Here is a 27,216-nt window from a genome sequence, read left to right on the forward strand (position 1 = left end):
CTGCGCAGGGACACCCCAAAACTACATCCCCCAGCATGCCCTGCGGCCGGCGCGAGGCCTGCCGGGAGCTGTAGTCCCGGCGCTGGGAGTCCCTGCGAGCCTTCACGGCGCTGCCGCGCATGCGCAGCCGGCTCCCTGCCGGGGTCCCTCAACCCCCGCGGCCGTTGGGCTCGCGCCGCGGCCGTTGGGGTGGGAGGGGGCTGAGGGGGGCGGGAGCGGGGGCGGGAGCTCGGCAGGGACCGGGAGCAGCGGGGAGGGGCTGCGGGGGGCTCCCGGCCCCGGGGGCGGAGGGAGCAGCGAGGGGAGGGCGGCCCCGGGCGGCCCCCGCCGCGTGTGTGGTGCTGAGGGGAGCGCAGCGCCCGCGGGTGCGGCCTCCCCTCGGGGTGCCCTGGGTGTGGGCAGCGAGTGCGTTGTGAGGGGGCTCACGGTCAGGTTCTGGCTGCCTGCCTTGAAGGCACTGCCTGACGGGTAGTCCTGGCCTGAGCGGGGTGGTAATCACTGAAAAAAGCTCTAAATAGGAGAAAAACAGGCACGTTATATCCATAAGGGTGAGGGCAACAGGTATCAGGCCTTTAATTACAGCTTCTTCCTCCCCCGCCCGCAGGTGACCGGGAGGGCATGGCGCTGTGATCTGCCACCCGCCCGGCTGGGACATGATCAAGTGCCTGGGTGAAGATGTGCGCGCCCGGCTGCGCTCCGGAGTCACCATCACCTCGCTGGGGCAGTGCGTCGAGGAGCTCGTCCTCAACAGCATCGATGCCAAAGCAACGTGTGTTGCCGTCAGGGTGGATCTGGAAGCTTTTAAGATCCAGGTGGTGGATAATGGGTCCGGGATGGGGAAAGATGATTTGCATAAAATGGGAAAACGGTATTTCACCAGTAAGTGCAGCTCGCTGGGAGACCTGGAGAACCTGACGTACTACGGCTTTAGAGGCGAGGCTTTGGCAAGCATAGCTAACATGGCCAGCGTTGTGGAAGTTTCATCAAAGACCAGCAGGACAGCAAAAACCTTTGTGAAACTGTTTCACAACGGGCACGCACTGGATGTCTGTGAAGCTGAGCTGAGCAGACCAAGTGGTGGAACGACAGTGACCGCTTGCAATCTGTTCCATCAGCTACCGGTGAGGAGGAGGTGCATGGATCCTGTGCTGGAATTTGAGAGAGTGAGACAGAAAGTAGAGGCAATTTCGCTGATGCATCCCTCTGTTTCCCTTTCATTAAGGAACGATGTTTCTTGTGCCATGGTGCTCCAGCTCCCTAAGACGAGAGACGTTTACTCTCGTTTTTGTCAAATCTATGGGCTGGGCAGATCACAGAAGTTAAGAGAAGTGAGTCATAAGTCTGGAGGATTTGAGATAAGTGGTTATATCAGTTCTGAAGGACATTACAACAAGAACATGCAGTTCTTGTATGTGAATAGGAGGCTTGTTTTAAAGACGAGGCTACACAAACTAATTGATTTTTTATTAAGAAAACAAAGTGTCATTTGCAAAGCAAAAAGTGGCCCTGCAAACAGACAGGCTTGCTCGAGTCCTGGTCGCCACCGTAGTGGCCCAGAGCTGTACGGGATCTTTATTCTCAATGTGTCCTGTGCATACAGTGACTACGATGTGTGTCTGGAACCTGCAAAAACTCTGATCGAGTTCCAGAACTGGGATGCTCTTCTAGCTTGCATAGAGGAAGGAGTGAAAATGTTTTTGAAGCGAGAACATTTATTTGTTGAACCATGTAGCGAGGACATCAGAGAATTTAATGAAGATAATGACTTTTGTTTGTATAATGCTCCAGTTCCAAAGCCCTCGCTCTCTGAGGAAAAGAGCATCGAAGAAAACTTTAAGAAAGCATGTGATGAAATTTTGGATTCCTATGAAATACGTAAGTTGCAATCAAAAGATGTCAAAAGAAAATCCACGATGGGAAAAAAATCTTCAAATCCTACAGAGTCGGATAAAAATCTACAGGAGGTTGAAGTTTCTTCAAATCAAAAGATTGCTGAACCAACCGATCCGTGTAGAAACAGTAAAGCAGAGATTCTACTGCCCAGCAGAGATGACACAACTTCTAATTTCACTGTATCAGATATCTCAGAACAGGAGCCAAAAGCCGCTAATTGTCCCCAAACAGTGCCTGATGCTCACCTCAGATCTTCAGAAAATCTCCATTCCTCTTTCACTGAAGGGGCCAGATCAGCGATAATAAAAATAGACGGTTGTCGTGACCTGCTGCATCGTGCAGACAACTGCATAAAAGATGTGGGAAACCAGCAAGACAAAGTAGTGCAGAAAAGCACCACGGTCAGTAACTTGAACGCTGATATTACTCGGTGGCTGTCTGAAAGACAAGACCCTACTGAAACAGCAACAGAATCTGAAACTGTCTCTGGAAGTTCACTGATGAGACTGTCTAATGCAGGAAAAGGAGACAGGGGGACAACTGAAGTGGTGGATGATGCCGGGAGGGGAGCTGCTAGTTCAGTACCCAAAAAAACATGTTCTGTAGGCCTCAAAACACATGTGCAAAGTGAACCCCCACGTGGGCGTGAACAAACAGAAACAAGTCTTGTGTTAAACATGCACAGTAGACCTGGCCCTGTCAGTGCCAAGCACACGTTTAGGCACAAAGTGAGTTTTCCCACTCAGGCTTTAAATGCTAAGGATGTTTCCAGTAATACAAATAAAGAACACGCACCTCCCTGCAGCAGAGAAGGACACACGGCTGACAGAGGTGAGCAGTCAGAGAACAAAAGTTTGTCAAATCAGGCGAGTGAGGGGATAGCCATGGCCACTGCTGCCAGTAAAAGACATTATGAAACATCTGATGTTACAGAATTGCCGTTGGCAACATCTTTAGGTAATCCTCACAATAAAGCTACAAAAAGTCCTAGAAGACAAAGAGCTGAGCCAAGATCCCAGCCCTGTAAGAAGCTGAGCCTATCCACACAGCTGGGCTCCCTAGAAAAGTTCAGGAGATACTACGGGAGAGTCAAGTGTGTGCTGCCAAGGCCGTTAGCAGAGCAGAACAAATCTGGTGTCCCTGTTTGTAATTCACAAGCTAACCGTGACTTTTCAAAGAAGCAGAATGACGGTCATGGTGGCTGGAGTATTTGTGAGACTCCGACTTTGGAACACACAGATTCCAATAATAACAGCCAGCTTGTGAGATCGTTAGATGAGACTTTAGTCTGCAGCGGAGAAGTTTCACCAGACAAACGAGCCGTTTGTCAGAGCCCTTTGACGTTGTCTGATTACTCAGAGGTTAAAACAAACATAAGTAGTAGAAGATCTCCAGGATCATTATCATCCAAACTGTCCAGAATGAAGAGCGACCGCAAAGAAGTAAAACAACTTGGTGAGCAATTCCAAACAGATTCCAGTGGAAAAGATAACACCTCTTTTGATCTTGAATCTTCAAATAATGATGGTTTGTGCAATGCACGTCAAATGTGTAAATCGACAGCGGAAAACATGAGGGAAAGTTGCAGCGTTTCTAAGGGGGATGCTTGCCAGCCATCAGACGATGTGAGAGCAGAACCCACGAAGCACGCTGTCAGCTCATCACCACTCAGCAGCACTGAAGGGGAATACGCAGTCTCTGCAAGCGGTGTTTTACCCTTACCAGCAAAAAAAGATTGTCCTAACGTCATCTGTGAAGATAAAAGCGTGTTAGCTGAACTCTCAAAACAAAACTTGAAAGATACGGAGGATCCCTGTGCAACCTTCCCAAGTAACGTGGCGTTCTCTGCAGACAACACAAGTAGAGGCGACCCCAGAGATGATTTGCGTTGTTCTGACTGGCTGCAAGATTTTGATGCTTCCTCGGGTAAGACGATTTACATCAATACAGCAACTGGGCTGAGCACCTACAGCACTCCTCCTGCTGAAGGATTTCAGGCTGCCTGCGTTAAAGATATAACGACAATGGCTGTGAACGTTGTCTCGGAGAATGGTAAGAGGGTGTGTTGGGGTGAAAACAGAATGAGGAAAACAATCTGTGTTCTGCTAGGTGCATAAAATGCTTTGCTGGCAATTTGTGTTGAAATGCTCACTGCGTTAGCTTTAATAGCTGTATGGAAAACAGGAAAGTGTTGGAGACTGTGGAGACAGAAAAGCATTAACATTCAAACCGTTAAAAAGGTAATTTTAAATAAACCAGAAAGAAGTGGCAACACCTTGTCAATTAACAGGCAACTGCTTAGTTTTCACTGGGCATCGTGGCATTTACTGTGATCGCAATTACATATAACTGCTATTGTTTATAAAGCAAGACCTACTTCAAAATAAGTGTACCAGAAATGTATTGTGTTTTTTTTAACACTTTGTCCTAAATGATCGTGTTTCCATGAATGTGTTGTTACTGTGAGCCCCATATTAAACCACAAAAACGACCCTTTTTTCAACCTGCCTACAAAATTGAAAACAACCCTTGAAAAATGAACAAAAATCTGACATTTCATTGAGAATGCTTAGTCTGTTCCATGGATGTTGGAAGACTGTTCCTTCACGCTTCGTGTTGCAGGAGATGTTGTACAGCATTGTTGGCAGTTTGATGGTGGAGCTTTTCTTGAAGTTACAGGGCGCTGCGCTGTATTGTTTTGTCAGTGGTGGAACATTTACAAGTCCCCATTGATCTAGCTGTTGGTCTTGGCTTTCTGTGTCCTCAGTATTTGGCTTGGTAGCATAATGTCTGATAATTTTCCCTTCAATTAATAGATCTATTAAAAATTGTTCTTTATTCTGTCTATAGGCAGAAATACTTTGACCAAAGATGCAGCCATTCCACCTGTAGGCTGTGTTTTCTTCTGTGTAATTTGTTTTGAAAAAGTAGCTTGGCCTCGTTTCCAGTAGTTCTGTGAAATATTTGGCTAATCAATATTTGGCCTGTTTGGTTCCCTTTTTTGTCTCACTTCCTCATCACCAGTCATAGAAAACTTGGTGCAATAGATGTTTCAGGTGTTGTTTCCTTTTAAGTGTAATAATTGATGCCAATAGTTCTTAATATTTGTTGTATTCCATTAAAGCAGATTTATTACAAGAGGAAGAACATCTGTGTTTTTACTAGGTAAAACTAATGGGAAGTGCAAAAGTACGTTCCCTGTCTAACACTTTCTTTTAATTTCTGTGGTTTACCAATTTCCGCTGCCCCCAGAGCTGTTTGGTAGCGAGCCAAAGCACGGAGTCGTGGAGCTCGATCTTCTGTCCAAAATGTTTGTGTAGTGCATTCCTGATCATGTTCACTTGCTATGGGTGCTTTCATTCTGCTCTTTAGAATAGTGTCAGTAACGCCACAGTGTTGACTTAGAATTTCAAGGCCAGGTGACTTATTAAGACGAGTGTCTTGCACACAAGTTCAGGGAAATTACACTGGTTGGTGGCAGGTGGAAGGAGGTAAGAACAATCCGTGTCTTCTTACAGATATCCTCCATAGCCATCACACCAGTCTCTCACATCCCATTTACTTTATGTGCTCAACAGAAATGCTGGATTTTGTAGGACAGACTCAGGTGTCTTTGTACGGATTAAGTTGGTCATTACAGGAAAATTTATCAAGCTGTGTTTCACTATTGAATGGCTTTCTGAATAATCTGATGCTATACATTTGTATTAGGTTAATATTCTTTGTACTAGATAGACACCCCAGTTCAGCTTGGTCTTTGTTGCCAGCTATGCCTGTATTTTTTGTTTCTTTTATTACATTATTGATCAATATGTCCTGGCACCAATACATTTTAATAAGCTAATTGAGGCAAGTGAAAATTAGTATTCTAGTGTTCTAATTGTATAGGTCTGAAGTAGATAAGTTATCCTCAGCACCTTTTCTGATGTTACCCACCAGAAGAATCATATCAATAGTATCTTTGCCAGCTCTGAATTCTCACTGGCCATTGGGCAAGGCAATCCTTTGTGAGTTGTGTACATCCTGATCAGGGTTTTCCTGCAATAAGAGGCAGGGAAGTGAACTGTAGTTTGTTACATGTGTAAACACCGGCCTCCTGTTCACAGAAATGATGGATGCTTCTGTGAACTCGAGGGGTAACATCTTTCCATGGTAGTAGCTATAAAAGTTCTATCAAAGTCTAAATGAGATGGAAATCTTCATTTTGTCCTGGTTTGCCAAGAATCACATCAAGCCCTCTTGCCCTCTGTTCAGTAAGAGTCTGTGACTAGGTGTTGGGGCACTTGGACGCTGAGTTCCCTTCCTGTGCGGGACTGCCAGTTTGGATTCTTGAAAGGATTCTCAGTCCCCAGGGCAGAACCATCCCTGGGCTTTCCTGGGCTAAAGCCAACCGTCAGGAGTCTGTGAGCTGGCCGTAGGATCTCACAGAGCTTTTTCATACTGAGCTTATCAGCACACAGCTGGTTTTCTTTGGCTTTATCACTGCCACTTTTCCTGCATGCACACCCGTAATTTCTTAGTAGAAAGGAACTTTATTAATTCATTATTATTTCACAAAGAATAGAAGGCTGAATTGTACCAAAGGAAGGGTGAAATGTTTACCGCTGTGCTGGAAATCAGAGACACTTTTCTTAATAATCTTGATAACAGTGCAGGTTTATAATATCAATAAATCATTTCTGGGTGGGTAGGAACATGGTAGGCTAACTGATATCTCATGTGGTCTCACCAGCTTGTAGATTGTAGTCTTACAAGTTGCTGATAACTGCATGAAGTATTGATAGGGCTGGTGATTGACATTTTGACATTGAAAGTCAAGAGCGTTTTGATATCTGAAAGACTTAACCTATACCTTCCTTTTCCTTTGAGGATGACACTTCTGATTGCACTAATTCTGGAAGTAAATCTTATGCGATTCAAGCAGCAACTAATTTTTAAGGACAGTCTTGCAGAAGCCACAGTAATATTTTAAATAAATTTCCACATGCAAGTCTTTCAGATAATTCTCAGTATTTTCCATATATGCTGCTATTTCTCAATTTTAGATGGCAAAATCTGTGAAATACTCTAATTTGCCCAGGGCTAAGCACACTTTTATTTATGAGAATATAATAAGTGTGTAGCTTTTTGTAATTTTGTGTGTTGATGAATCTGCAGCAGTAAATTTATGTTGTGTTTAGGGGTTCAGTATAGGTGCCATCCCTTTAGAAGTGAGATTGTGCTACCCTTCCTTCCTAGACCTCGAAAAGAGAAGACTCTAGCAAGCCAGGATCCGAGAGGTAGGGCCAGCTTTCCAGGACACAGTGTTCTGTTGTAAAAACAAATCAAAGAATTCTCCCAGATGTCCCAACAGGAACCCAGAATTACTCAAGGTCTGTTAACAATGGGACTGTGTGAGTCATCTCAGATCTAGAACTGGAAAAAAAATTCTTCTAGGGTTGAAGGCAGGTTAGGGGGTACTTATTTACAGGATGAAATACCCAGTTCTTTGTTGAATTATGTCAGAACTTTAAAGAATAATTACCTACTCCCTTCTTTGTACTCATTCCAACCTTGGAATGTGAAAAATAGCTTCAATCCTCACTATTTTTTTCTTTTTTTTTGTGATGGAAAGGATGAAATCACCTTTTTGGTATGTGGCTTTGTCCAGGGGCAGTGGGTAGCTAAGCAGGTGCTTTTTTCTTTTTTTTTTTTAATTTTCCTTGCCACTTCCAGGGCCTGTTGAATTGTGCTGCAGCATGCTCAGGAGACAGCAAGCTGCACAGGGACCTTTCTAGTTAAAGCAGACAATAGAGAAGCCCATTCTCATGTTCCATTATTTATCTGTCCATTCTCCCCCTTTTTTGAAGGAGAAAAAATGTAATAATACTTGTGTGAGGTAGAGGTACCCAATGTACCTTGTACTGATGGCTGGTGGCTGTCCCTGTATTATCTGTATGTTCTTTCCCAGATGCTGAAGGCGAGTCTCTCCAGTCATTGCTTTCAGAATGGGATAATCCCGTTTTTGTTCGCTGCCCAGAGGTAAGCATTATCTTGCATCTCATGCTAAAACAGGAGTCATTTTATCCTTCTGTTACTTTCTGACATGGGGACCAAACTTGCAAATATATTGTAACTGTTGTATATAATTTATTCAGTGATATATTAGACTGCAGACCTTGCAATTGTATTTTTATAGATAGTTTATATGTAAGTCATTTTTGTGCATATATTCAGCCTTTGAATAAACATCAGGCTAATCTTTTGCTTTTCAAAAGCAAAACATTATTGTAGGCTGTCTTTCCCTCTACAGAAATGTTCATCTTAAAATAAAAAGTTTTCAAATGGCAAAATTGCATTTTATGGCAGTTGTTTTTGTAGCTTGGCAGGGCTCTAGCATGTGAGAGGAAAACAATGTTTGAGCTTTTATACAGACTTCTGTTGTTGTCACCATGAAGCATTATCTTTAAGCATCGTGTGTGTGTAAACATACGTATGTAATCACTGCCACCTGCAAACAATGGAGATGGAGTAGCAAACCACCTGCTGGTGAGTTTCTGCAGAGGAATGTTTGTTAGTTTGTTTGTTACAGTGAGGTACTCTGAGTCATCTCAGGGTAGTGCATCTCATCTACTGAGAGCCTGCGTAGGCTGATTGTGAGCTTCAGGTTTGCTGGTGGGTAATTCAAGTAACTGAATGCCTTGAAATTAGCAGGTAATATCCAGATGGGAAAGTATACAGGGATAGTAGCAGAGAGATTGCCAGATGGTATCTTTAGCTAGTGCTGTTCTTGTGTAGAAAGCATGGTTTGTCAAACTACAGAGAGAGCAATCTCCAGAATGTTCTTTCCTAAATCTGATGTTTGTTTTGTTTTGTTTTGTTTTGTTTTTTTTTCCTTATTCCCCACGGGCTGCTTGATGCTGTAAACTCTCCATGTAATTCTCTTTCTACAGATTGCTGTGGATGTGACCAGTGGTCAGGCTGAGAATCTGGCTGTGAAAATTCACAATATCTTGTATCCTTATCGTTTCACCAAAGACATGGTCCATTCGATGCAGGTACAATATCATCTATCTCTAGTTTTCATGCCAAAATTCCCATTCAGCAAGTGGGGTTTTCTGAAATTTCTGCCTTGTAGGAGAGAGGTCTCCAGGGAAACAGATCATATCCTTAATTTTCACAGGCACAAACAGAAATCTGGGTTGGTGTGCAGTACCATCAGACATGTATGTCATATGAGATCTTAGTGGATTATCTATCAGAAGATCCTATCTGCAAAGCAACTAAAAGTCATTCACTGTATGGTTAAATCAAACCAAGAGGCAGCCCTGTTGCCACTGTTTTGAAACACTGTTAACTAAATGATCATTCAACAGGCAGGTTTTTACATTTGTTGAAGATAATTGCTAGTTTGTATTCCCCTGAAGCCTGTGTCCTACATGTTCTGTATTTATTGACCTTAGAAATTTAATTCTTCAGCATAGTGGTTTCAAAAGCAAATCCCAGATTTCCTGGAAAGACTTGAAATTTCCTTTTAAGATTTATAGCTGCTCTGAGAATTGATTCTTAAAAATGGCATCATGGCATGAAGCTTAACTATTTTAATGCTTTTTTATTGAATGTTTTGGTTGTTAACTTAAAAGCTGACGTAAACGTATGGCTGCAGCTTACATTGTTTGACAGTTTGCCTGGATAAAAATGCCAAAGTGAATTCTCTCCATGTGTTACTTATTAATAACTAAAGGCTTGTAAGCCAAATTAGCGTCATTCTCATGTGATCAGGTTGATGACTTTGAGATTGCAGGTTCTGACGGATGAGACATGGTAACGTTAAGCTCCGGGGTGGAGAACGTAAATGATTCTCACTTATGTTGTGTGTGCAAGAATAACAGGAGTAAATAAAGTTATTACAGGAAATGGGTTATGTTTCAGAAAGACCAGAGAAGAAAGCTGTAAAGCAGAAGGAAAATAATTGTTAATGCCTTGTATCCCTTCAAAGAAATAGGATCATCTATTCATTTTTACCTAGGGGGTGTACAGTACGTGTTCAGTGAGACAGTACTCCCAGGGAGCTCTGTCCATTTGACTGAGGGAGAAATTCTTCCCTAATCCTCTCTCTGTTAATTTAAATGTAAAAATGAGATACTCAAAGCATTGTGCATCGCTGCACAGTACTCCATCTCTAGCTCAGGTTGATTTATGATTCTTGAAGAGAAGGTGGAAGCAACTCTCAAAGGCAAGTTAGGCAAAAGAAAAAGAGGCAAAACAAATGCTTCCTGGCTCCTACAGATGATCAGCACAAGCCCTTAGACACAGCTCAGATTATAAAAGGTTGTTTATATTTTTTTTTGGTGATGTCAGCAGATCAGATACTTAGAGTTGCTGTGTACAGCTTCGATTCCTAGCTCAAGGAGGCATCTACACCACTGTTTAATCCATTCTGTAAATTTCCAGCCCCACCTTGCAGTTCTTGTCCTTACAACTGTCTTTGAAAAGACAGACCCAGAATTGTTTTCTTGGCTATTTTTAAACTTTCTTATAGTTCCAGACTAAACTGTTTCATGACCAATTTATGGTCATTTCACCAGCCAATGTTGTATTTTAGCCAAATAATTTCTGCCTTTTCCATATTTAGCCCCTCATTTTATTATAAAGAATATTTATACATGTATATCGTCATGTTTCAGTTTTGCTAGCTCAAATTCCTTGAGCCCTTGAGACTAGAAAAGATGTGATTTCCACTCCCCTAATCATCGTAATAGCTGCTCTGTGTGTTTGATCCCTTTTGATTGTCATCTTCTTCTGTTTACCTTCATTTTAAAAATCATTTTACCACTGGGTATTGACTGTCCTGAGTGTCTTACAGGTTCTTCAGCAAGTGGACAACAAATTTATTGCTTGTGTAATCAACACCAGGAATGAAATGGATAAAAAGGAAGGTAAGAGTAGTTATTATTATTAAGTTAGGTTTCAAATGTAGTCATATTGCAGAGGGAACACAGTCCTGCTTGTCCTCTTGTCTTGGGATGATATCGTGAGTAGCGCAAAATGTTAGCCTTCACATGAAACTGCCTGGATCTTCTTACTCTTTATTTTGGATGTTGTTGAACGTTCCTACTGCCTTCAGATTAGTGTTATAAAAATAGATTATACTCAAATTACTAACGTCTTTCAGACTGTGTTCACATTGTCTGGACGTATTCATTGCCACAGCTTGCTGAAGCTGTACAAAAAAGGCATTCAAAATCAGTAGTTTTTGTAGTGTTTTTAAAGACTGTATTAAATAGAACAGTTTGTGAGTGACCTCAGCTCTCGTTCTGAAGTTAGATGAAGATGTCAATAGACAAGATTTTCTGGCTTAATCCAGCTACCCTTAATTTAAATGCTCCATTTGGATCACCAAATTTCAGTTCTGTAGTGACATTGTTTTGCCAAGACAATCTCCTTCTCACTTCATTTTTGTAAAACTAGTTGGTATTTACCTTCTAAATGTAGCCTCTAGGGAGTGGTCATCCTTCTTTCCAGCCTGTGCAGTTGCTGGTACCAAGTTGCCTATTTTTAATCCATTGTGTTACATTTTTAGGTGGAAACCTCGTGGTTTTGGTGGATCAACACGCAGCGCATGAACGGATCCGCTTGGAGCAGCTTATTGCAGGTGAGGATTCAGGTGGTTTTAGGAAGGGTAGTGCACAGGAAAGTGCAAACAAGAGCTTTCTTAAAGGGAAAGCTTGCTAACTGATTTGTCATAAGGATAAATCTGGGATATGTCGAACCAATAGGATATTGATTTGTCATCTTGACCCTGATCCCTGTCAGAGTGCAGCCATTCAGTATGGGTAGCATTCAGAGCATTGGCAGCTGAAAATTGTTACAGCGTTTCCAAAAACAGAAGATATGCACCCTACCCACAGAACTATCAAACTGAAATAGTCCTGACATAATGAAAGAGCAGGAAGACTGATAGGAAAAACAATGAACAGGAAATAGAACAACATCAATAAGAGCATGTGGTTATGCTGTGAAGAATAAGACGTGGGGTGCAGAGTAAGGAGCACAGTTAATTTGGTTCCTTCTTAGCTGAATACCATGCTTAAAGCCTAACATTTCTTCATTCTGAAACTGGGGGAAATAATGGTCTTTTCTGTAAGCTCATTAGCCATTGGTTTCAGTATTAGAAAGCACAATAGCTATCCATCAAGTACTTAAAAATCATTGACCTTCTCTTTCATTGAGAAATAGCATGCAGTTCCTGCAGAGAGGATTCCAGGAAATCTGCTCTCTTTGGTCAGGTACTGAAAAAAGTTAAAGACTGAAGGGAGAGATGCTTAATGAATAGTATTTTAATGCCTTTTATGAGAGATTTTTCTGTGGAAAAATTGCTCTCTGTGAGTTGAACTAAATATATCAGTAGGGTTGTTGGGTTTTTTGTTTTGTTTTGTTTTGATTTTTACTTGTTTTTTTGTTTTTCGCTATTTAGGGTGACTCTTTTTTGGAAATGGTGGGAAAAAACAAAGTGGCATTAACCAACCCCTCCCCAGAGACTAGATGTCTGGTTTGTGACATTCCCAGTCCTCCACAAGTTTCAGGAGAAGGCATTCTGTGGTCATTTTTAAATCCAAACAGAGGATTACATGCCAAACCATAGGGTCATTAAGGGTAATGCCTGCGTAAATATTCAAAGAGGGATACTTCCCAATGTTTCATTCACAGATTCCTATGAGAAGGAAGCTGCAGAGTGTGGCAAGAAGAAATTACTGTCCTCCTCCATCTCTCCCCCTATGGAGATTGAAGTTACAGAAGAGCAAAGAAGAATTCTACGGTTAGTAATGGCCAGTCGCTCTAAACTCTGGGGGAAGGCTCTGCTGACCAGGAAGATCTCTCTGTATAACTTGGGTCACCACCACAGCTGTTTGTTCTTGCCTGAGCAGAGACCAGTTGGGTATATCTATTCTGTGGAAAATAAGTGGGCTTCTGGCGTGCCATCTCTGTGCCACTGCAATACCCTCTGGTTTCCTGGGGAAGGTGAAACTTGGGGCATGAGCCAGGAGAGTACCAGAGCAGTTTGCAGCAGATCCTCCTGGCTAGGGAGCAGCACTTGGAAGTGCACGCTGGAGTGCAGTGCTCCCAGTGTAGATATAGGCACCGACTTAATAGGCACTGTTGGAGAGGAGGAGGATGTGCTATGGAAAGCTTGTGTTGCGAATCCTTCAAAAATGCATTCCTTAATCCTAGGTGCCTGCCAAGAGTAACTAATGAGCACTGTTTCCCAAATGTTTCAGACTGGTAGACTGGTTGCTATTAGGATACTTAAATTCTGTACTGCAGGAGTTTAGGCTAAGATGCAAATGTATTGTTGGACTACTATAGACCTACTGGACACTAACTGATCATTTTTGTTTCCCCCAAATATCCCTGACTGTCTTCTGCCACATGTATTTGTATTTTTTCTCACGTTCTTTGTGTTCAGTCAAAGTTCTCTGTTAACTTTCACAGGTCCACCTCATCGTTATTTTCAGACATCCCCCCCTTTTTTTTTTGGTGATGTCTGTGGCAAACTCGTCAGCATTTAAATCACTCCTTGTTAAGGTTGCTGCCTTTTATAGGAATGCACTTGTTTGGTGTAAAGCCCTTTCTGTGTGTATTCTGATCATAATGGTATCGCTGCTATGTCCGTTTGGTAACTCATGTGTGTTACGATGGCTAATACCAGAAATTCCAGAGGAAAGGGTAAAGCACTATTATTCACCACCTGCTGTATGGAAAAATGTGAGAATGTAACCGCTGCTGCTCATAGTTCAACAACATTTGGATGCCTTTGTTGTTCCTATCTTTTAATGATATTCTTGCCAACATCACCATATTTTTAATGCCTCTTGTTCAACTTGGAGTTATTTTTATGCTCATCTTTGAATGTCTTCCATGTTTGACATACCTACTTTTGAGACTGGATGGCCAAAACTGAATACAATATACCAAACGGCAGTGTCCCACTGATTTCAACAATAGCTTTACAATTGTTCCCGTATCTTCTGTCCATTATATATACATGTGTGTATATATACACCTACTATTTTGTCTACTTTTTTTTTTTTTGGCTACTGCTGCTTAGATGAACTGCTTATTTATTGAATTGTCATGACAGTAAAACAGGGGGGTTGTTTTTTTTTTATATTTTTTGCTGTTTAATGTAGAAACAAACAAAATATATGCATAGATCAAATTATTCCTACTACTTTGCATTAATTTGTCCTTATGAGCAGCAAATCCATTTTTTCCATTTTTCATTTAAATTCAAATTGTTAATTCATCAGACTTGCATTTCTAGCCACTTCAAAGGCTTTTTGAAAGCCCAAATACATTCTCTGAGGTATTGCTTTTCAACAAATATATCACAAGCATGCTAAAAAAAATCAGTAAGATAAAGTAAATCAGAGAGGCATGGTTTTCTTTTATGGAAGCTGGTTAAATTATTCAGCGTACTGGAATGCCAGTTGTGATTTCCTATTGCCACATAAGATAATTGATTCAAGAAGCTTTCTGCTGATGGCATATACTGGTGTTGGCTTACTGGTAGTTTTTTTGTATTGCTGTTTAGCTTATTAGTATTTACAAGCAGTCTGTGAGACTAACTGTACTAAAAGTTATTAATTAAAAGCACTATGGAAAATCTAAATGCTGATGTTGCTTGCAAAGGTCAATGTATTGAAATATATCAACTTTCCTGAAATATCTTTCTCTTCAGCTGTGCTTGCTGGTGGACCTCTGGTTCACCTGCGGTTTTGATTCTGTTATTTGGCTAGTAATTGTTGCAGTAATGCATTGTTCTGCTTACTCTCTTGAACTTCCTTTTTTACTAAAAAAAAAAAAAAAAAAGGAGGGGGGGGCTCAGTTGACTCCACTAGCTCCGTGGATTCTGTCATTTCACCACAATGGACTTTTTCAGTCTTTTTCCTCTCACTGTAGGCTTATACATGGTCTCCTTGTCCTTGTTAGAATTATACAAGTCATCTCCGTGTGGAGCGTGGTAATTGCATTATTCTTGTGATTGATTTTAGTAAGTTTGGAATAGCTTCTTTTTTGTTCAGAGAATCTCTTTTCTATAGTTTACCTTCACCACCTTTATTTTAAGTGAATATTCCCTGAGTGAATAATATATACATTATTGTGAATATATATATTATTATAACTGTTTTTTTTACTATTGTTGATAATAATTGCTGGCTGTTCCTTCTCTCTGACAAGTTCTCATCTGACTGTGAAGTCCAGTTTTTGTATGTATTTTTCTATCCACAGGGTGACAAATGTCAGATTAACTAAAAGTTGTTCTTTCCTGCTCTCTTTGTTTTATTAACAGAACATAAGTTCTTTAAACCAGCATAAATTTCTTGCAATATTTTTTTCTGTTGTAAGCATTTGCCATTACATGTCAGTTGAAATCAGATTTTTTAGGTTAGACTTAAAGCAGCCTTTATGATGTGTAATTTTTATATTTGAAGGAGGTATGTGCATGTTCCTGTCTGTAGGATGAGCTGGTAATTTTTGCTTGAACCAGACACCTGCTGCATCTTCAGAAAAGATTTATAAATTTAAATACAAAGTTCTCTGCATAATACAAGAACTCTTAGATCTTTTAGCTGTGGAGCATATGATATGCACAGCTGATTGGAGTGAGAAGTGTAGGTGTATGTAGAGTGGAAGGGCAAAATTAATTGGAATCTTGTGAGGTGTGTTTTTCAGGATTGGAAACTGTTGCAGGAAAGAAGAAACATAGAAATTGCAGAAATATTTAGGCATGCTGTGGAGATGTAGGTGGTTGTGTCTTATTTCTGTTGTTTTGCTTTATTTTTCTCCTCAGATGCTGCTACAAAAATTTGAAGGATCTGGGCCTTGAATTATCATTTCCTGAGACCAACAATTCCTTGATTCTAGTCAAGAAAGTGCCGCTGTGTTTTATAGAAAGAGAAGCCAATGAATTACGACGGAAAAGACAACCTGTCACCGAAAGCATTGTGGAGGTCAGTTATGGATGTGGATCAGAGCAATTTGTGATACTGGCTTTCTGGGTTAATCACTGTTATGAGAGAGTTACGGCCAGTGTGGGGGCCATCTCTTTTAGTAGCTGAAAGTCCTATACTGAAGTCCCTGACAGCAGTGACAGGAGTCTGATTCAGACTAGGAACAGTGAAAAAAAAACGAGAAAAATAGTAGGCAGTTCAGATATTTCATCAGTTTACTGCTCATCCTTCTTGAACGCTTGAATGAACAGTGAAACAATTGTTATTGCTGGTATGGAATATTTGTTAGCATTTTCATGAAGTCTGCATGTGCAGTTCAGCTTTCTAAAAGCTGCTGTTCCAGATGTTCTGTGGTTTGAAGAAGAAATTGCTGAACTGATTGCTTGCAGTTTCCATTGTAAACAGTTCTCCACAATTGTCAGTGGAACGAGGACTCTCCTTACAAATTGTTTCTGGAGTACCATATTCAGCCACTAGGCTGAGCCATTGTGAATCAGTCCAGTCTTGCCACTTGTCTCTTTTGATACAAAGAGAGAAAAAGATAATTCATCTGATTTAATTTATTTTTCCAACCCTGCTAGAATCAGGTAAAAGTCAAAATGCACTCTCCTGGTGTGCCAAGAGCCCTGAAAATGGTGGCAGAGTGCTTTTTTGTTTTATTTTTTTGAATGGTAGCTGCAGATCATGTCTGTCCCTTACCAGCACTCTTTCTTAGCTGAAATGTCAAGATCTCATAAGTGTTTTGGCAGACCTATTCTGCAGTCCTTTTTATTTTAATTAGGACTAGTAGCACCTATTCATGATTGAGTTCTCTGTATCTTAGACATTAGAAATTAAATCCACGTGGACTATTATTCAAAGAAGAAATGACAATTATTCAAAGAGAGCATGTATATATTATACTCTGAAGTATGAGAGTTCCATTATATCCATTTTTCAGGTATATTCATATATATTTTGTATATAGAAGGTCTATTATATAATATGCTATATAATAGAGTATATTTCTACAGGAAACTGGTGCAGAGAGAAACCAAGCGATTAGTCTCAGGCCTGACAAGGTATTTGTGAGATGTCAGGACTTGTGCTGGGAACTTTCACACTATGGTCAATGTACAAGCAACTGCATCATTTTTCCTGGGGAATATTGGCATTTGTGCATTAGTTTATACACAAATGTGGACAAAGCCGGGTATGGGCACCGAAAGGGAGGAATAGCAACTGATCATTTTGCCTTTTTCTTTCCAGGAGTTTATTCAAGAACAAGTTGAGGTGAGTAGCTGTCTGCTTCTAAAGTTGACCGGTATAATGCAAAGCTTATTGCACAAACTAGAGGGAATAAGAGCAATAAGCACCATAAGAGAGATGTGGATTTAGCTCATTCTTGTTATATTTCTCCCTTTCTTTTTTTTTCTTTCTTTTTTTTTTATTAAATGGAATGTAAGATAATGTTCCCTTACTACTTTTAGCTAGTGCAGACCACAGGACGAGCACGAGGGACACTGCCTCTGACGCTTCTGAAGGTGTTAGCTTCCCAAGCCTGTCATGGTAGGGGAACTGTACTTTTTCTTTTCTTTCATTCCTTCTTTATATTTAGTTTTTTAACCTTTCTGCTTCTACCCAGTATTCTTCCTAGGGCAGTAGTTTCAGAATGCGTTTGCAGGAATTCCAGGATTACAGTTTCATAGGGATGAGGAGATAATGGTCTCTTCGTGGACAGTACCGTGAGGGACAACAACCACTGCGCTGGTTTATTTGTGTGGTCCTGAAGTAATTTCCAGCCCACACATGAAACACTGATAAAATGCGGTGTTTTATTCACTGAGATGCTCTCATCCCTGGAAGCATTCAACCAAGTAACAGTTCTTCCTCACAGGTGTAGACTGCAGTAGGTCTAACCTCTTGGGGCAGTTTCTGTGTTATGTAAAATATTAGTGAGATTGTGCTGAAAGGGTAAACCTGAACCAAAAGCATCTATTTTCATGCTGTGTCACTGCATTCTACAAATGGCAGACTGTATATTACAACTTTTTATATCTAAAAAAGTCCCACAGCTGAAGGGCAGGATTCATACAGTTTTGTCAATCTGTGAAGGCTAAAGTCTGCAGGCACCTCTGCTCTGCCTCCTTAACGTTCTGCTTTGATTTCCTCTGGATGCCATTAAGTGTCCCTTTGTGAGAAAGGACTTAAGGGCAGGGTCAGTAGCAGGCATATAAAGCTGATAAAGCCTATGGAACTGGTAAGAGCTGTCTTCTGGTTTTACTGCCTTTATGTGCATCTCCAGTCCTTAGGAAAAAAAAAAAGAAAAAGCTCCTTTGCTTCTTGCAACATCACCTGAAAAGCCAAAATCTAATAATCCTACCATCTATCAGACTTGGATAAGGTGAAACGGTTTAGGCTTTGGATAGCTGATCTGCATGCAGCAGCAGGAGGTGGTTTGCATTCTCTCTGGCAGCGCATTCAAGAATTTTCTCTTATTCCAGGAGCTATCAAGTTCAACGACAGTTTGACGTTGGAGGAGAGCTGTCAGCTCATTAAAGCTTTGTCCTCTTGCCAGCTGCCCTTCCAGTGTGCTCACGGCAGGCCTTCCATGATGCCCCTTGCAGACATCGACCATCTGCAGCAGGAAATTCAGGTACTGTGTGGGGCACTGAAATAAGGCAGCATGCCCTGGGTTATGAGGCTTATCGTGTACATGTGTGTTAGAACTGGAACAGACCAGCACTGTCTGTATCTTACACAAACTTTTACAGAGCTGCTATCAGTAAAATAATAAATAAATAAATAAATAAACCTCTGTCCTGCAAACACTTAGAAAGGATTTTACCATGTTCCATTTGAATGGTCACACTGGCTTGAAGGAGGTTCACTAGTGGTTGAAGTCAAGCATAGATTTAAAGCAGTTGTGGTTTTTAAGTGTAAAATTTGGAAAACATGTAAGTTCTGATATTCTGCTAGTAGCAAGTGTGCTGAAGATTGAACAAATACCTATTTTCCCAAAGTTTAAGATGCCTTAAAATAGGGAAAGAAGCAAAGAAATAGCAACATTTATTTAAATTTAGAAAAAAATCAACAACCTCCTCTCCTGTGAATACTACAGTATATTAGTTTGTTAAATTAGATTCTGTTGAAAGTCACGTGGGACTTTGAATTAGATATGACAAAGAATGGGAATGTCTGTACTAGGGCAAAGAGCACGGAGACATTGAAGTTGATTTAGTTATGATTATTGCTTCTTAATATTTTTCCCTCCAGCCTAAACCTAATTTGGCTAGACTGCGGAAGATGGTTCGAGCATGGCACCTGTTTGGGAGTAAAGACCCTAACCAAAAGAAGTACTGACCTAGGAAGCAGAGAGCAGCCAGGAGAACACGGCAGAAGCCCAGCCCTGAAGCCTGGAGAAGCATCTTCAACGTTAAGGAACTGTGTTGTAAACCTGGGTCACGTCACTGCTTGACTATCAAGGGCAAGTTGCAGCCACTCAGAGTTACTGCAAGCACAGCAGGATTCTGCATAATAGAGAAGAGACTTTTAATTAATGGATTTTATAGTGCTTTGAAATTGAAGAGGTATTTATTAATAAAATTAACACTAAAGTATTTCTGTGGGCTTCTGGCAGTGGTTGGAATGAGGACTGACCGGCTTCATAGTAAATACAAGCCAACTTGGGATCAAAAAAAAGGTGTCTCTGCTTTAGAAGGCAACGACACACCCAGCTGTTTTCTCCATCTCCCTGCAGTTCACATTCTTGAGTAATAGGTTTCTAAATCCTAGCATAGCCCCACTTTCGCCGAAACATACCCTTACAGAAGGGACTAAATAGCTCATGGCATTTCTAACAGTAGGCAGTTTTTTTGGTTGTTGTTTTTTTTTTTTTTTTTGAACACATTCCTGTTCTATTTTGCATCTCAACCTAGGCTAAAAAAGAGTATTTCAGAACAGTAAGAGATGCCTTTTTATTTAAATCACAGACAACCTTGTTCTGTGTTAAAACCTAGGTTAAAAAATAAATGCTATTGACATCTGCTGCCCCTCACAAAAAGCAAGAGCTTTCAGAACAGGACAAGATGCCTGCCGGAGAAGAATAATCCCAGTCACCCAGTAGCAAATGGGAAGGAAGACCCACAGACTCCAATAAGTAAAGCAAGAGCTTGAGCTCTGCCCTGTGACGCAGAGGCGAACAAGCTTGCTGACAGAAGCCTGCCTTTCATCAAGAAGACAATTTCTATTCCAGCACGTTACAAAAAAAATAGTTGTATTTCAGCAGCTCAGCAAAAACTGACATAAAATTCTACCAAAACACTCATTTTTGAAACACATTACTAGTGGATTTCTATTACAGTCATAGGCAAAAGCACACCTTCAGCTTCCTACTGCAGCACGGGTGCAGGCAGCTCACTGCACCAGTAAGACTCCTGCTAGTTATGGAAACCAACTAATTCTACATGGAAACATGAGTAACCCTGAGGTCACCCTGAACAGCCTTTATTACAGCACACCTTGAAATAACAGCTTAGCTGCCCCGGAGAGTGACTTGGATGCCTTGCTATTTCAAAATTGAAGTTGGTTAGCAGCTCCCTGCGATTTGTAACAGCAGAGGGTCAAAACCTGTACGAGCGAGCTGTCTTCTGGTCTTTCTGGTAGGGAGGACATTGCACTGAGCAGATTCCCCACAGCAACTCATCTTTGCAACACAGGCGTTAATTAGCTGATGCATCTTTCTCTTTAGAAAGATGGGAGAAGTCTGGAGAGTGACAGACGTGCTTGGTGTTAGAGTTCGTAGTCATCTGGGTGGTAAAGTTCACTCATGAGGCGGTAGATATAGGAAGGCGCGTTACCCCCAATGTTAGAAATGAAGAGAGTAATGAGCTCTGGTGGAACGTAGTCAAACACTGGGCAGTGCACGTTGATCTTGGCCAGGATCTCCCCTGAAAAGTGAAGAGCAGCAGGATTAGACAAACAACGTAGAGAAAGCACGCTCAGCCTTCTGTGCTTAGCCCTCTGCTTCTTCCCAAGCCTCTCAAGAAACTGGCTATGCACATGCCACCCTAAAGTCAGTACCAGGACATCTAGAATCCTTTCCAACTTCTCCACTGATGTCTTTTAATCACAAATACGCAGCAATCCTGGACGAGTAGCAGCATTCTCTGCTCTTCTGGTAGTTTTCCCCCCCCAGTAGTAACCCTAAGTCCCCTCTGATGCCAATTTACAGAAAACCTGTCAGTATTTAATCAGAATACAGGAATCCCAATGCTGCCAAAGTTACTACTTAAGCAAAAGCTCAGAAGGCCAAAATAAAAAGCCTGCATCAAACCTGATATTTTTTTCCCAAAAGTCTTTGTCCCTTGGAAACGGGGCACTTAGAGAGACATTACTGTCTGGGAGGGAGCCTGCGAGCTGCCACCTTGCTAAAGGTGGTGCTCGGGTGGGAAGCCCGTTGCAGAGAGACTGGATTTCAGTGAGTGGATCATGTAACAAAATTTCAAGAAGTTACACGAGTCGTGGGAAGGAAAGCAGTCTGCCCCCAGCGTCAGGCATCTGCTGCATCCCACAGGAAATTGCCATCTGTCTGATACCATTATCATAATCCTACAATAAAGTGCTGAACAGCTCAGAGCAGAAGCAAGACTACAAAGAGAGACAATGTTCAAAAAAAAAGAAATTTTGACCAGCCTGTATAAAAAGAACCAGTACCTTCTGTGAATGGCAGCACTTCCTGTGGCGACACAAACTTGTGGAATGAGTCTTCTTCATTAGGAAACTGAATGAGACAGAGTACAGAAAGGTCAGGGAAAAAACAGCACATTATTATCCCTAGTGAAAACATGCAGGGTGCTAAAAAGAACTAAAGCAGAGGAAGAGGACTTGCCAGCAGATAATGCGTCTGTTTACAACAATTACACAGCAGTTGTGGCAAGAACTCCTGCAGCACCTACAAGTGAAAGGTTTTCCCTAAACATTTTTAGAGCTATGGCCTGTATGCCCTTCTGCAAAGCCTAGGGAACGGGAACAGAGACACGACTTCCTCATTCTGCATCTTGATCTGTCAACACTGAAAACACTCAGTGCAGGGAACAGTAGAGAGCATCCCCATCTACCTCCTCTGTACATACAGAGGGTCCTTCACCACTAAAGATATAAACAGCAGAAAAATGCCACTTGGCATAGCAGGGAGTGCTTCCAGGAGACCCAGATGTGTGACAGATCGGGGTGAGGATCTCCTGTCTGAAATAACAGCACCAGATTGGGGAGATGCTCATTTATCAACCCCCCATTGGGACAGGTGGTGCTCTCCACCCTAAGCTTCCCCCAGCAGAAAAATCCCCCCCTTAAATCCAGTGAAGGTCGGTGCAGTACCGAAGAGGCGCTGCGCTTACCTGCGGCGAGAGCTTGAACATGGGGGCGCACACGATGAGCGGGGTGGAGTGGTGCTTCGCTGCCAGCGCCAGGGTGTGAGTGCCGCTCACGGCGATCAGCGCCCCGTTGGCCAGGATCGTCTTCGTACCAATGATGACCTGAAAGGGCAAATTAGTTTTTTTATCACGCTCTGCAGGAGAGCTTCCTGGCTCAGACCCTCCCGGATGAGATGGAGGAGTCTGTCAGGACAAACAGGGAATGCCGGGCAGAACCTGGGCTGCGTTCCCTGTTCTGCTACAGGCCTACAAATTAAGTCTGGGGAAGTAACCTGACTGCTGACCACAAGGACTGCCTTGCTGTAAAGTGGGAATAAGGTAAAGCAGCTTAAAATATAGAGATCAGAAGTGGTGGGACTGGTTTTTATTAATTAGTATTACTTTTCTTCAGTTTGGGGTGTGAAGTCTTCATCTTGCACCTCAACAACTCCCTTCACCACCCATCTTGTGCTCCAGGCAAGAGGAATTTCTCTCCCGGAAACACTGCTTTCTGTTCCATTTTCTTTAATAACTAGAAAGTTAATCCTTCAAGGCTCTCCTGGCTTGTTTTTTTTTTTTTTTTTGCAACTGTTCTGCCCATTACCCAGTACAGCAGCAAAACCAACTACTATGCAGTTAGTCATCATAGTGATTTGGGGTTGCACACTGCATTTCCACCCCATCTGTGAGCAGGGGATTAGTACAACTCTGAACCTTCACAGAAGAAGCATGTCCATCACAAATGGGACCTGCAGCAGTTTGAGGTCTAAGCACCAAACCTGCGAGAACTCCCTCGTGCAGCAGAGCCCTACTCACCTTGTTGACTCGAGACATGACAGCAAAGATAGCTGCGTCGCTCATGACAGTAGTCTCGATGTTCTCTTTGGACAGCCGGACTGCCATTTCGTGCCCCTGAAAAGAGGGAGAACCTATTTTTTTTCCTGGAACACAGCTCCTGAAGTGCAGTTATAGATATTAGCACTCAATTCTTGTCCAAGCCACAAAGATATCAAGGATCAGAGCACGCGCGCAGCTCCTCAGCTGAAGGGCACAGGGCAGGACAGCGGGCAGTCTTCAACCTCACCTGGCAGAACGGCGCGCACTCGGCCACGATGACCTGGAATTTCCTCTTGCGGGCAGCCTCCTTCAGGAAGGCCTCAACAGTGCGAGAGTAGCCAATGGTCATGATCACCTCGTTGGAGTGGATGTGCTCCAGTGCCTGCATTGCGATGTTATCAGTGGTGCCCTCTGTAACGGAAGGGAGCCGTGAGTGGAAAAGAAGCTGGGAAAAGCAATGCTTGTGAAGCCATCCTCCAACAAGGTCATTTTTTACTTAAAGCAATGCTGTGAAGACTGGGAGAGCAGGAGCAGCGTTTCTCCCCGTTACTTTTACCAGCAGGGAGGGAGTGAGAAGCTGACCCTGGAATGCTCTGTGCTTCCAAACTACTGGCCCTATCGAAAACTCCACTGCTAGTGGAGTGGGCTGGGTCAGCAGCAGCCAAGCACCATGCCCACACGACAAATTCCAGTTTTACAGCCCAGTAGCACTACAGCCACGTGGAAAGGAGATGTGGGGCAGCCTGGAGGTGCAGCCGGTGCCTGATCTGTAACAAGACTGCAGGAGAAGAAAAACGTATCCCAGCGCTACGCACAAGGGCAAAATTATGCTCATAGGGAATAAGCCCAGCCTTGGCAGATTGTTCATCCTCTGCTTCGCAGGGCTCAGCTCAAGACTTCCCAGAAGAGCAACAGAATAGTCAAACAGACGCTCCTATTTCCTTCATCTCTCTAAACCCAAAAGCAGAGGCTGCTCCCCCAACATACATTCCTTCAGACTAAGCCTCCCAGCTTCTCACTGCCTTCTTTCCACCTCAGAGCAAAGAGAAGCATCAGCCCCATCCCATAAGGAGCCGCACTCACAGAGCCATGAAGACCCCCCCATACCTAGCTCTATTAGCAGTTCGTTGATAGCTTCAATAACGTTAGCTTTGAGGGTAGGGTAGGAGGTATTGAAATCCTCATTCAGCCCTCCAGAAGTCAGAAGCTTGTGCAGGGATTCCTGCTGGTCGCTTTCCTCGCTGCGCCCACGAAGCCTGCAGAGAGAAGGAGCCCTTCAGCCTCGGGAGAGCACACAGGGCACGGCCTGACATGAGGCAGCGGAAGAGCTCCTGAGCTTGTGTCCCTGCAGCACAGCACATGGATATGAATCGAGGGGAAGGAAAAACTGCATGCAGAGGTCGTGACACACCAAAGTTTCCTTAGATGTCTCTGTCAGAAAAACACTTGACACTCTGCCACTGAGAGCTTTTCCAAGTCGCATCTAAAACCTGCAGCAGGCACATAGAGAGCAGCGCTCAAAGCCACCGCTGCAGTGGGAGCAGACCCTCCTGGGAATGCAGGGGGACGAGAAGCTAAGGGAGAGCCCAGGCTGCTCTGCTGGGGACAGGGAAGCTCACACACCCACAACGCACACACCGGGTGGTTTCACTAGAGGCAACACCCCCGCTCCCCCCCAGCTCCCCAGGGGCTCCCCACCTGCCGTACTCCTCGCGGATGACCTTCAGCACTCTCCGCACCATGTTGCCCACGGTGGTCTCGGACGGCTGCGCCGCTGCCATCCTGCGGCCCTCCGCCCGGATCAGCTCCATCAGCTCCCCTGCAAGAGGCCACAGCCGCGTCACCGCCACCGCCACCACAGCCCCCCCGCTGCCGCCACAGCCGTGACGGGGAAGCCGGGCCCGCGGGGGCCGGGCCGCAGCCGCTCACCGGCCGAGCCCCAGTGGCCGTGCGCGATGATTTTCCGCAGCAGCGCCAGCGTCTGCCTCGCCGTGTCCTCGGAGCGCGGCCGCCCCCCGCCGCCGCCCCGCAGCCGCGCCACGAAGGCCTCCATCTGCTCCCGCAGCTCCGCCGCGCCCGGCATGGCGGCGCCCACCTCCACCGCCGCTCCGCCACCGCCGCCGCTTCCGCTTCCGCCGCCGCCGCTGCGCCTTGCTATTGGTGGAGACCGAGGCGACCAGGAGAGGCGGCCAATGAGAGGCCAGGGGAGGGGGTGGAGGGCCCGCCCTCGTTGCCTGGGAGACGGGCGGGGAGCGCCTCGCTGCCCTCCCTCCCCCGCCGCGGGGGGTTGTGGGAAGGTGGCGGGTGGGCGCCTGAGGGGGGGGGGGGGGCATGGCTGCCCCTCACATCTTGTGACCGTCATATCTCAATGTGCCCCTCACGTCTCAGTGTACCCCTCACATGGCTGCCCCTCACATCTCCTTGTGCCCCGCACATTTCAGTGTGCCCCTCACATCTTGTACCCCTCACATCTCCTTGTGTCCTTCTCATGGCTGCCCCTCACATCACTGCCCCTCACATCTTGTGCCCCTCATGTCTCAGTGTGCCCCTCACATGGCTGCCCCTCACATCTCGTTGTGCCCCCGTTATATATGGAGTGGTAATTTGTGTCGAAAAATGGTTGATATTAATAAAGAAGGGGGAGATGTGTTCAATTATAACACCCCTCAGGTCTCCTTGTGCCCCTCACATCCCCTTGTGCCCCTCACGTCTCCTTGTGCCCCTCACACCTCCTTGTGCCCCTCTCATGGCTGCCCCTCACATCTCCTTGTGCCCATCTGATGCCCTCAGTGCTTGCTCCACGGCCTCTGCCAGTCCCTACCATGCTGGCCAGGCACATCCCTCCTTCCCTGCTGCCCCCTCTGCCCCTTCACCCTAGCATCAGCTGTGTGCCATCTGCAATCCTGTATAAACCAGAAGCTCCATGGAGCGCCCGCCCAGCTGCGTCCATGCCATGGGCAGCGCCATTCCCCCGTTTTTGCCCCTCCACACACGAGCGGTGTGAGGCAGGACGGGGCTGCCCGCTTCTGCTGCCGTGTGCCGGGCCGTGGCATGCACAGACCGCTCCCACACACGCACCCTGGGACCATGGCACGCAGAGATTCGGCCAGAAAAAAATATCCTTGCTTTGGAGCTTTGTTTTGTTTGTTTACTTGTCTGGCTCGTAAACAGAGCAGCTCTTGGAGATTAGGCAGGAGGGAGCAAGAGGAAGGGAAACCGGACTCGGGGGTTATGACCTCCGTGTGGATGCCGGGCTGTTTACATTCCCCACTGCGGCCCCAGTGACCATTGCGGGGCAGTTTGTGCTCAGCCTCCCATCCTGCCAGCCTGCGGGGTTTGTAGCTCCCTGCTTGCGCTGCCCCGGCCCTGTTCCCTGCAGCACTTCCTGCTGGGCACTGCTGCCACAGCCAGCCCGAAACGGCTGCCAGCCCGTTGTCCCCGAGGGGCAGAGCCCTGTGTTCAGCCTGCTGCCTCGCGTTTCATGAATGAAAGCCTCTGAATGGGGATTGCAGGATCTGCTAGCCCGGTGGCCCCGTGGAGCTGAGCCGAGCCAGGACCTGTGTTCCCCTGGAGAGCTGAAAGGCGAACACCGGGCCCTGGCTGCTCGGAGGGACCGTGGCTAAGGGACATCTGGTTGTTGTGAGCCAGCAGCTGTGCCAGGAGCTGGTGCATTGGGCCAGGAGTGCCCAGCACGAGTGAAAAGGGAGGAGGGTGGCACAGTCCCAGCGAGGGCAGCCCAGGGAGCACGGGGCACACAGAGGAAGCAGCTGGGAAGACGCCTTTTGGTGTCCTGGTACACTTGGTACACTTGGCTGGGATCCTGCTGGCTCGCAGGCTGTGCTGGCTGCTGTGGCAGAGGCAATGAGGTGGGGGCCCACGTGTGGGTCCTGGCCAGCGTTACAGAACAGGAGCTAAACCCTCTGACCCCACTGTCTTGCTGCAGCCTGCTGCCTCCTGCACGTCACACCCCTCTTTCTTCCCTTCCTTTCCCGGGTGTACCCAAATCCCCCGGGAAGACTTGGCTGCTGTGGCTTCCCAGCTGGTGCATGAGCAAATGCTGTGGGCAAAGGAGCTGAGGAGGGGATGAGCTGGCCGGCAGA

General features: G+C 44.6%; 2 protein-coding genes across 7 annotated transcripts; one reads left to right on the top strand and one right to left on the bottom strand.

The window, feature by feature from the left end:
- The first annotated feature begins 48 nt into the window (after nucleotides 1-48).
- Nucleotides 49-19,486, top strand: MLH3 (mutL homolog 3). Of its 6 annotated transcripts, XM_068683192.1 has the most exons (13): nucleotides 49-189; nucleotides 605-3,945; nucleotides 7,074-7,172; nucleotides 7,844-7,914; nucleotides 8,826-8,930; nucleotides 10,739-10,811; nucleotides 11,456-11,527; nucleotides 12,583-12,691; nucleotides 15,728-15,887; nucleotides 17,136-17,159; nucleotides 17,357-17,435; nucleotides 18,371-18,522; nucleotides 19,143-19,486. In XM_068683192.1, exons 2-13 carry the CDS (start codon nucleotides 654-656, stop codon nucleotides 19,227-19,229), a joined length of 4,323 nt encoding a protein of 1,440 aa, XP_068539293.1. In that variant the 5' UTR covers nucleotides 49-189; nucleotides 605-653; the 3' UTR covers nucleotides 19,230-19,486. The 6 variants fall into 6 exon arrangements, 5 of the variants coding, with proteins under 5 accessions (XP_068539293.1, XP_068539298.1, XP_068539294.1 ...); XM_068683197.1 differs by lacking the exon at nucleotides 49-189 and having other exon boundaries at nucleotides 212-3,945; nucleotides 18,445-18,522; XR_011096975.1 differs by lacking the exons at nucleotides 49-189; nucleotides 17,357-17,435 and having other exon boundaries at nucleotides 212-3,945; nucleotides 19,143-19,214.
- Nucleotides 19,487-20,332: 846 nt separating this feature from the next.
- On the bottom strand, nucleotides 20,333-25,245 carry EIF2B2 (eukaryotic translation initiation factor 2B subunit beta). Its single transcript, XM_068683202.1, has 8 exons — nucleotides 25,046-25,245; nucleotides 24,815-24,935; nucleotides 24,224-24,372; nucleotides 23,364-23,527; nucleotides 23,096-23,191; nucleotides 22,265-22,402; nucleotides 21,582-21,648; nucleotides 20,333-20,815 (listed from the first exon to the last, which is right to left on the bottom strand). Exons 1-8 carry the CDS (start codon nucleotides 25,197-25,199, stop codon nucleotides 20,658-20,660), a joined length of 1,047 nt encoding a protein of 348 aa, XP_068539303.1. The 5' UTR covers nucleotides 25,200-25,245; the 3' UTR covers nucleotides 20,333-20,657.
- Between the last annotated feature and the right edge of the window lie 1,971 nt (nucleotides 25,246-27,216).

This window comes from Anas acuta, chromosome 5 (assembly GCF_963932015.1).
Source record: "Anas acuta chromosome 5, bAnaAcu1.1, whole genome shotgun sequence".
Lineage (NCBI taxonomy): Eukaryota > Metazoa > Chordata > Aves > Anseriformes > Anatidae > Anas > Anas acuta.

Bases quoted from the DNA above. Each gene is read 5' to 3' on its own strand.
- MLH3 (XM_068683192.1), top strand. From the start codon at position 654: ATGATCAAGTGCCTGGGTGAAGATGTGCGCGCCCGGCTGCGCTCCGGA. The intron at 10,812-11,455 runs GTAAGAGTAGTT...TTACATTTTTAG, and splicing joins TGAAATGGATAAAAAGGAAG to GTGGAAACCTCGTGGTTTTG. The intron at 17,436-18,370 runs GTAGGGGAACTG...CTCTTATTCCAG, and splicing joins AGCTTCCCAAGCCTGTCATG to GAGCTATCAAGTTCAACGAC.
- EIF2B2 (XM_068683202.1), bottom strand. From the start codon at position 25,199: ATGCCGGGCGCGGCGGAGCTGCGGGAGCAGATGGAGGCCTTCGTGGCG. The intron at 24,936-25,045 runs GTGAGCGGCTGC...GGCCTCTTGCAG, and splicing joins CGGCCACTGGGGCTCGGCCG to GGGAGCTGATGGAGCTGATC. The intron at 23,192-23,363 runs GTGAGGTTGAAG...CCCTCTTTTCAG, and splicing joins AGTGCGCGCCGTTCTGCCAG to GGGCACGAAATGGCAGTCCG.